The sequence below is a fragment of the Sinocyclocheilus grahami genome, unplaced genomic scaffold (assembly GCF_001515645.1).
Source record: "Sinocyclocheilus grahami isolate Dianchi unplaced genomic scaffold, SAMN03320097.WGS_v1.1 scaffold655.1, whole genome shotgun sequence".
NCBI classification, from domain to species: domain Eukaryota; kingdom Metazoa; phylum Chordata; class Actinopteri; order Cypriniformes; family Cyprinidae; genus Sinocyclocheilus; species Sinocyclocheilus grahami.
The window spans coordinates 707,559-717,292 of NW_015505834.1; the positions used below are offsets into that span (position 1 = coordinate 707,559).

At 39.0% G+C, this 9,734-nt stretch overlaps 1 protein-coding gene across 1 annotated transcript in view; it reads left to right on the forward strand.

Moving 5' to 3' along the window:
- Window positions 1-9,734, forward strand: part of smc5 (structural maintenance of chromosomes 5) — a 32,395-nt gene that overhangs the window by 5,790 nt on the left and 16,871 nt on the right. The window contains exons 7-16 of the mRNA XM_016242367.1: window positions 1,192-1,353; window positions 1,452-1,523; window positions 1,616-1,871; window positions 2,773-2,927; window positions 3,014-3,127; window positions 4,565-4,659; window positions 4,738-4,870; window positions 5,742-5,915; window positions 7,762-7,931; window positions 8,023-8,146. Of these exons, the coding sequence (XP_016097853.1) occupies window positions 1,192-1,353; window positions 1,452-1,523; window positions 1,616-1,871; window positions 2,773-2,927; window positions 3,014-3,127; window positions 4,565-4,659; window positions 4,738-4,870; window positions 5,742-5,915; window positions 7,762-7,931; window positions 8,023-8,146 (1,455 nt within the window). The remainder of the gene's footprint in view (window positions 1-1,191; window positions 1,354-1,451; window positions 1,524-1,615; window positions 1,872-2,772; window positions 2,928-3,013; window positions 3,128-4,564; window positions 4,660-4,737; window positions 4,871-5,741; window positions 5,916-7,761; window positions 7,932-8,022; window positions 8,147-9,734) is intronic.

The following is a 9,734-nucleotide window of genomic DNA, read 5'->3' on the forward strand; positions in this document are numbered from 1 at the left end:
AGAGAGGAAATACTGCAGTATATTGACTTAGAATGCCCTATTTTACTGTCATGATGAGTGAATATTGTCAAAAAATACCACACTAAATAGTGACTAAACACGACCCCTTTTAATACATGTTAACCAGGAGCTCTCATTTATAATCGCGTCGGCATCATCTGATAAAATCAACATGCATCTACACTAAAGAGCGGCTATGCGGTTGTTTTGGCTATATTACTTTTTTGTCTCATGCAGCGCACTGCCTGCATCTGAGTAACGAACTAAAAAAAACAACAAACAAAAAAGTGCATGTGATATTAACAGACGAACTACGCTCATAATTAATAATTCCAAACAATCAGTAAGCGACAGGTGCTAGGAAACGCTGTTTTGTACTCATTTATGGCCAACTGAATGCGCTGCTTCTCTGCTGCTCACTGCTGAAGTCGCGCTCGTGTGTGAGACGCGGGAGCTGATGGCAGGGGGCGGTGGGTATTTGTGGCGGTCAGTGTGGATATTGTGGATGAGTTCTTCTGTGTCATCATCACGTTCTATTAGTTCTACAGCTTCAGTTTCGGAACTTTCACGCTTAGTAACACATACAGCTGTTCCCTCACCACAGTGCAACAGTGAAAAGGGACCCCTCTCAAACAGTGTAGCATTCCGAACGTTGTTTAAGTGACATATTACGATATTTTAAAAATTAATATCATAACAAAAATAAACACCGGTATTCGGTATGAACCGGTGTACCGCCCAGCACTAGATATTTTAAAAATTAATATCATAAGAAAAAATAAACACTGGTATTCGGTATGAACCGGTATACCCAGCACTACTATAAATGCATTCGTAGTTCATGTGCAGATAAGTCTTCTTTTCTGATAAAAAATTACGAGAGCATAATTTTTTTTTTTTATGTGCATTTTAAGATTTTATGTGCATATCGGATGGATTTCACGACTTTATTCTCTGTTTCCGATTTTAGGAGTATGAAACGGCACGTAAAGAGCTCGAGGGGGTGAAGAAGGAGAGAGAGGAAATGAAAAAGAAGCTGAAGTCGCTAAAAGAAGCTCAGGAGCCGCTACTCAGGAATCTTCTTTTCTGATAAAAAATGACAAGAGCATACATTTTTTTTAATGTGCATTTTAAGATTTTATGTACATATCGGATGGATTTCAAGACTTTATTCTCTGTTTCCGATTTTAGGAGTATGAAACGGCACGTAAAGAGCTCGAGGGGGTGAAGAAGGAGAGAGAGGAAATGAAAAAGAAGCTGAAGTCGCTAAAAGAAGCTCAGGAGCCGCTACTCAGGAAGATCCGCTCGGTGGAGAGTCAGCTGCAGCCCATCGAGCAGCAGATGAAGGAGCTGGTCTGCACAAATCACAAACCTGATTGCCAAGAATCTATTTTATATTTCCTTTATTATATAAAAATAATGCCACTGTTTTTCTCCCCCCAATTTCTCAGACTGCCGGTATCAGAGACGCATCGCAGAAATGTAAGCAGAAACATGATCAGCTGGAATATAGGAATAAAGAGGTTTGTTCTGAAAGACTACCAACAAAACATAAGAAACTTTTAAAGACCATATTGAAACACTAGCTGATTAGTCTGCTTCTGTCAAACGCTAGGTTGATGACATCAGACAGGACCTGAGTCTGAAGCAGACCGAGGAGGCGGACCGACAGAAGCGGATCGGACACACGCAGCTCATGATCAAAGACCTGCAGAAGGAGCTACAGAACATGGGCAGCATGGAGGACGTCACGCCTCAGATTGAGGCTGTTAATGCAGATCTGAGGAAAATCCAGGAGGAAAAAGCCAAACTGGAGGGCGAGATGTTGGACCTGCGCAGAGATAAAGACGAAGCCTTTGGAGAATTAAACCGTAATGTTTAAGATGAATTTAGTAGCAGAAAAAACTAGGGCTACGACGCTAAATCGATGCAGAATCGATTCGTGGCTCGATTCTGAGATCTTCCAAATGCATCGCGATTCTCTCTGGAATCAATTCTGAGCTTAGGTTTTAACAGCAGATGGCGCTCTAATCTAGTTTTTATCCACACACTCAAATGCTCACGAAGAAGAGCGCTGAAGAGTTCGGCTGACTGTAATTTCACCTCGGCTCAGAATGCTTTTATGACGGCAGATTAATGTAAACGCAGCGCACTGTGAACACCCTTGTAATTCGCTTCATCCTTTTCAAATTTTATGAATGATTATTTTAGGTTCAAGTGTGTGTAAGGATTTGGAAACAAGCAGAGTACGGCTGTTTCTAAAGCATGCAGCGCCATCTGCTGTTCAAAACTAAGCTCAGAATCGACTCGAGAAAGAATTGCGATGCATTCGGGAAATCGCAGAATCAATGCTGAATCATTTCTCGATTCGCGATGCATCGATTTATTTTCCCAGCCCTAGAAAAAACATACAAATGTTGTTTAAGAAGCATTTTTTGCCTGTTGTGAAGAAATCACCCTGTTTTAGATAATTATATTGATATATTCATTATACTGATAATTCACCATGCTTCTTTGCACACTGAGTCCGAAAATTTCGCATGTAAAAAATAGATACGACCTCACGTTGTGTCGATCACGTTTACACACTGCCTCCGAAACTTTCGTCTGTCTTAAAAAAATTCGGATTAAGTTTGATTTTCTGCGTTTTTGCATCCGTAACAAGTGTTTTGATAGGAAAGAGAAGAAAAACGCATATGAAAATTTCGGACTCGGTGTGCAATGACCTTAAGTCTTGCACTCATGTTTAGTTTGTTGGATGTTCTTCTGAAGGTTTGCGGAATCGTCAGAGGAGTCTGGACGACATGATGAAGGTGAAAGAGGATAAACTGCGCAACCGTTTTCGTGACACCTACACCGCCCTCAAGTGGCTGAGGGATAACCGTGATCGTTTTGAAGGCAACGTCTATGAGCCCATGATGCTGGTGGTGAGAGCACCACTGCTAATTCAGTTGCTGTTTCTTGGAGATGGGTTTTTAAGCAGATCTGTTTGATTTTCTCTCTTTTTTGCCAGATAAATGTCCGTGATACTCGGCACGCAAAATACATTGAGAGTCACATTCCTCTCAATGATTTGAGAGCCTTCGTCTTTCAGAGACAGGAGGACATGGAGAAGTTCATGACAGAGGTGAGAAGCTCAGTGAAGAAACTGACACAATAAAATAAAAATCATTTAAAGGAGACCTGTTATGCAAAACTTCACTTTTCACTTTAACATCACTTTTATAAGGTGTTTGAACATAGTTGTGTGGCCGCAGTGTGTGAAAACAACCAGGCTGTAATGGTTAAAATCCACCCACACATACTGTTTTTTTATAATCCCAATAAATCAACAGTCTCTCTGAACACACAATTCCAGATTTCTCCCTAAAATGACGTCATCGTAGGGAAAAAGTGTGTGACGATCTCTGCCCTATTAGCTTAGACAGCCCTGAGTGAGAAGCAGCAGTCCGCCATCACTGTTTTCTTGCTGTAGCTGCTTGTCAGCACCAAAGAGGCATTAGAAGGGTTGCGTTTTGAGATGCACCAACGAACATAGGAGTCTCCATCTGAGCCGCTTAGTCCTATGTTTTTCCCTTTCATTTTGCGCCAGACTGCCTCACAAATGATGGTTAGTTCAACGCTGGATTTTCGTAAAGGTTGATTCTGAAAGGGGGATTAATACCAACGCTTTGTGCGTGAATGTCAGCTCCAGACAAAGTAAATATTACACGTTTGTTTTCCAAATTGCCTTTCTGAAAGAACTTCTTGGTACTCAGTAAGGCTAATGTTGCTAAAGCTACCATTGTCTCTGCCTGTTTTCACTGGTGCTGCCTTCACGTGCTACCATAATCATCGTTAATAGGAATGTGGTAGTTAAAAATTGCATATGATAGCAATGTGAAGTCGACTACTTGAATTTGTCCAGCTCATAATCACAAGTGGGACTTATAAAGTTTGTGAAAAAATAAACGTGCATGTATTATGCACAGTACAATCAGATGACTGACTTTTAAACTGATTCTGGTTCATACTGAGAGTTTCTGACATTTTCAGTGCGTGAGATTGTCCTGTTTTGTTGTTGCTGGCTCTTGAAGGTCCTGCCTCTTCTGAAAAGGGGGCTGGGAGCAACAGCTCATTTGCATTTAAAGGGACAAACACAAAAACAGCACGTTTTGGCTCATACCCTAAAAGTGTCAATTTTAACAAGCTATAAAACCTTATCTGTGGGGTATTTTGAACTAAAATTTAACACACTCTGGGGACATCAGAGGCTTATTTTACGTCTTGTAAAAAGGGGCATAATAGGTCACCTTTAAACAATCGGTCAGTGAAGGGAAAATGTTGATTGTTCAACTAAGGAGGTTATAATATATGAACAAATTAACAATTTTCTATACATTTTTTATAAGATTGGTAAAATTATTTGTTCAAAAAGAATTGTTTTTACGGTCTAATATTTAATTTGTGTTACTTTCTTATAATGAACATGAAATAATATAATGGATTAAAATAATAGAATAATAAACATTTATAATAGAGGATAAGTAAAGTAAAAGCAGTACAATGTGAAATGTTTTCTCAGGTGCGAGACACACAGAGGCTGCGAGTTAACACCGTCATTGCTCCAGAGGAGTCCTGCTCTAAACGACCACCATCACGACCACTCGAGACTCTAAAGTAACACCCTCTACTCGACCACTACCAAGACATCTTATTCAGTACATTTATTAAATTGTTTTTGTTTCTTTTTGTCAGGCCTTATGGTTTCTTCTCATATTTGCGTGAGCTGTTCGATGCTCCTGAGGAGGTCATGAGTTACTTATGCTATCAGTACAAAGTCAATGATGTGCCTGTAGGAACAGAGAAGACTAAGAGCATGATCGAGATGGTAGGTCCTCCATCATTCAGCTGGGAAGCTGCCCGAAATATTAATAGACATCAAGCAGTAGATTTTGAATCTAGTTTTGTGCACATGAATGTAGTCTGTGACCTAGCTGCTCATTATCAACTTGTAAATAGTCTTCTGTAGCCTACTACGGTAACAGTAGAGCACCAAGGTCATGGGTTTGATTCCCAGAGATCACATGAATTAAATATAAAAAAATTATAGCTTTAATGCAATGTAAAATCCACTATGGATCTGTCAAATGCATAAATTGCAATGTAAACGAATGATTCAAATCAGTAATTTTGTGATCAGATAATTTTGAAAATCAGATTTTTGTGATGCAGAGAAAACAGAGGGAATTGGTTTATCCAGCCATAAAAATTTAATTTACTGTATATATAGTTTTTAAGTATAGCTGTACAATGAATCAAATCGTGATATGGGCTATAGTGTCTGTGTATATAAAAGCACAAAAAGACTGCTGTTTAGATATGAAGTCTGCATGTTCTGAATGACTCTGTCTTCAGTATTTGAGGTCATGTAGGCCTACTTCACATGAACTTTTATCTCCAGAGCAACCACTTCCACACAACCATTTATGATAATAAATTTGTATTAAATCACAGAATTTCTGAAAAAACAACAACACACATTTATAGCGCCCTGCTATTGTTAACATTTTAAAAAGTTATTGTTAAAATTTTATGAATTAAATTGATTTGGACATGCATTTTATTATTTAAATGTAATTATTCAATTAAAATGGAAAGCATAGAAGTTAAAAAAAATAATGCTGAATTTGGTAAAAAAAAAAAAAAAAGCTGATTTCATAGGGCCTTATAATCTTGTAACTCGTGTTTTTCTGTGGCAGGTGATAAGAGAGCTTCAGATGAGGATGATCTACACAGCGGAGGAGAAGTACACTGTGAAGAAATCCAACTACTCTAGTAATGTGGTCTCCAGTAACTCAGCCCTGCGACCCTCACAGTTCCTCACTATGACCATAGATGCAGATGAGAGAAGCCAGCTGGAGGAGCAGCTGAGGGTGAGAGACGCCCATCGGACACACTGTCACCACTGCTTTAGGATTTAAATGTTGCAGCATGTTGGTATATAATAATTTATTTTATTTAGTAGATGAACTGTTGGTGTTTAAACCATTAATTAGGAAAGAAATCACCCTTCAAACTATTTCAGAGACTGATTTTTGTAAGGATTTTTAAAGGAGACCTATTATGCCCCTTTTTACAATATGTAATATAAGTCTCAGGTGTTTGCAGAATGTATCTGAAGTTTCAGCTCAGAATACGTCACAGATCATTTATTACATCATTTTGAAAATGGTTATTTTGAGTGGAAGCAGAAACACGCTGTTTTAGTTCCTTTAAATGGAAATGAGCTGCTGCTGCCCGCCCCCTTTTCCAGAATAGGACTGTGCCTTTACATCTCCTTCCTCAGATACTCTGCCAAAATCATGATGAAATCATGCTATTAGTTTAAGCTTCTGATATGCGGTTTTCTGAGTGCACACATCTGAAGCACACGCACAGTAAGCGGCTGTCACACGGCATGTGAGTACTAAACTAAATTAATGTCTTATTGCGCTTAGACTGTCAAATACACACCAGGGTGGCCGCGGGTCCTTAAAAAGTCTTAAAATGTCTTTAAATTCAAATTCAAATTAAATTCTTAAATATTTTGTCACATTACCACAAAAATTTCTCCAGTCTGACGGACCCAGTGAGTGTCCATCAAGAGTACTTCTAGTACGGCCGCAGATGAGGCATTAAGTGCATGGCACTGCGACCAACTTAACATTTTACAGAGTTTAATGTTGCAATGTGGTCACTCAGTTTTCTAGATTTGTTTTAATAGTGTAATAGATTTTAACAAAGAAATCAAGTGCTACGAACATGTATTGGCCATGACTTGATTGCAAATACAAATACAAAAATTAGACGAGTAAAGAAAACGCGGTACTTATTAAAATAATCACCCCTTTATTTAAATACATGAACACAGGAAACCGCTGTTAACAGGTTAATGGAACATTTCCCATTCCATGACTAGTAAAATAATGGCAACTTACTCTCTGTATAATATGTAACATGGTTCCTCTCGGAGTAGCACGGGAGTCCTATCTATCATATGTTGCTGCCTCCATTACTGTGCTATACATTAGATTATAAATAGCTTTTCTTTTTCTGTCCTATCGAAGGACAGAAAAAGAAACGCTATAAATAATCTTTCATTGCGCAAAAGTATTATAATACGAAAAGCTCCAATACAGAGCAGCACAAAGTGCTTATGCACATCCCGTGCACAGAATGATGCACTTGAAGCAACATGGAGTCAGAGCGCGCAGGCACCGCGCTCCGCATAGAGACGTTCAAAACACAAAGGATAGAGATATTGATGCGTAGTGTATTAAATCTGTGATAGTTTATTGAGCCTTTTCTTTTAACAGTTTTAAATTTCAGTTACTGTGCACTGTTGGAGAGAGTTTCATCGTCTTGACTGTCGTAACCAAATGCGACACGCAGTTTGAATGCTGAATGGAGGATGACAGACAGCTGCAGCGGAGAGAAGAGTTTGGGTCAACTTGAATTTAACGACTTAAATATTCATCTGTACCTCACATTAAACTATGCAAGGGATTCAGAACGCTTGGACTTTGATTTTATGGTGCTTTGTATTGTTTTTGTGCTTTCGTGCGGCTTAACAATAACACAGAATAGTATTCGTACAATACCGGATTTTGGATCGGTCACGTCTGACCGATACCTGATCCGGCAGAAACTGCCAGTATCGTAGCCGATACCGATACTAAGTATCGGATCGATGCATCCCTAATAAGTGTAATGACCTCAGATTTGACATCTTGCTCGCAGGCAGCAGAGAGGCAGGTGCAGAGCATTGATCAACGGATGGCAGCCATTCGTGAGCAACAAGCTAAACTGGATCGCCGTGATAATGAGCTGCGTGCTAACAAGAAGAAACTGTCTGAGCTGAAAGGCAAGAAGAGACAACTGGAGCAGAAAATCAGCACAAAACAGGACAGGTACCTTCCTCTGAAAACCAGCTGTGTGCAGCTTTATTGTGATTTTTTTTTTTTTCCCCTCCTTCGTTTATATCTTTTTCTCAATGTGCAGTTTACGGCAGATGGAGCAGAATGAGATCAACTTGCAGGCAATTGAAGAGGAAACAAATGCCAAGATCGCTGCTGTAAACAACAAGAAAGTGGCCATAATGGAGGAGTATTTGGGTCACATGCAGGTGTGTTTGTGTTCTCCGAAGCTTGATTTCTACCCTCAGCTGTTTTGTATCTTATAGCTTCTAGGGCTGTCGCGATCCGTCAGTTCTATTCGACTATTCAATTTGTAAAAATCCTCTGCTTCATTTTGCACGCGTCAGATAACTGGCAAAATACTGGAAGCAGGGTGGCCGCGGGTCCTTAAAAAGTCTTAAAATGTCTTAAATTCAGATTCATTAGGTCTTAAATATTTTTGGTCACATTACCACAAACATTTCTCCAGTCTGACGGACCCAGTGAGTGTCCATCAAGAGTCCCCCCCCCACCCCCGCCGTAGTTACAGCATCATCAGAGAGAATTGCGGTTACAGAAATAGTCGAACACCAGCTACTTTAAATGGGTTCATGCTAGTTTACTGAAAAAATGGCTTCAGAATTGTACTTGCCCGACAGGACTAATAGCCTGGTTAAAACTTAAATGACAAAATATAATCACGCATCAAAACGGGCAAATGGTTCTTCTGATTTTATTACATTCAGCTTAAACAGCGATTGATAATGGATAGTGTATTTCTATTATCACGTGTCAGAACAAATTCATCTTGATAATGTTAGATAATTTTAATAGAAAGGTATGTAATGGATTACAATCAACCAAAACAATTCAGACAGCTGTTAGTATGACAGTATTTACACAACTATCAATACTTAGTCGGGTGACCCTTAGCCTTAATGACAGCCTGTAGTCTCCTGAGAAGACAGTAGTACAGCGCATTTCACACAGGCTGCTAGAATCACTTTCGCCAAAGTCGTGTATGCCTAAGGTTGAAAATAAATTGTTTATAGTGAATGCCCCTATAAATGGTTTTATTTTTACGATTTAGTTTTAATCCAAATGATGCGTGGGCCAAGTGAGTGAACATCAAAGATCACACAACAGAATTGCGCACGCTCTCTCTCTCGCTCTCCCTACCGTTAAGTAACTTGTGCATTGTTTTACTTACTTGTTTTTCACACATCCGACCAAACTACAAACTTTCCAGTGATGTCTGTGAGAAAGGTATATTCACTCGACAAGCTCGCGAGTACAGGAGACCAGTATCGGGCCCGGTATCGGTGCATCCCTAACGGCACACATAAAGAAACTCACAGAACAAACATACCGAGGTAAAAATTCAAAATGTTTAGTTTATTTATAGCATTATATAGTCAAGTAACATACCATGACAAGGGATCTATTTTGCTGAATATTTTCACGATTGCAAATGTTACATTGATTTTAGTTCAACAAACAAGTAGTAAAGTATATGAAGTTACTTAAAAGTTTTGTTTTATTTCACCAACGAAAATAGTTCCAAACAAAGATCAGAACAGAATTATTGCGCACATTCTCCAAGCCACACCCGGCGTTTTTGTTACTGAATGATTCAGAGGTTTGAAGGAATCTGTTTAATGAGTAAGTGACTTACCGCCACCTACTGGTGGTTTAGTCTCATGCTTAAAAGTATGCATTTTTCCCCAACATTTCTTACTTGTATGTTCAACATTTTATTTACAACATTAATCCCATAACATTATTTATTGCTGTTGTAATTTTGTAATTATTTAATTT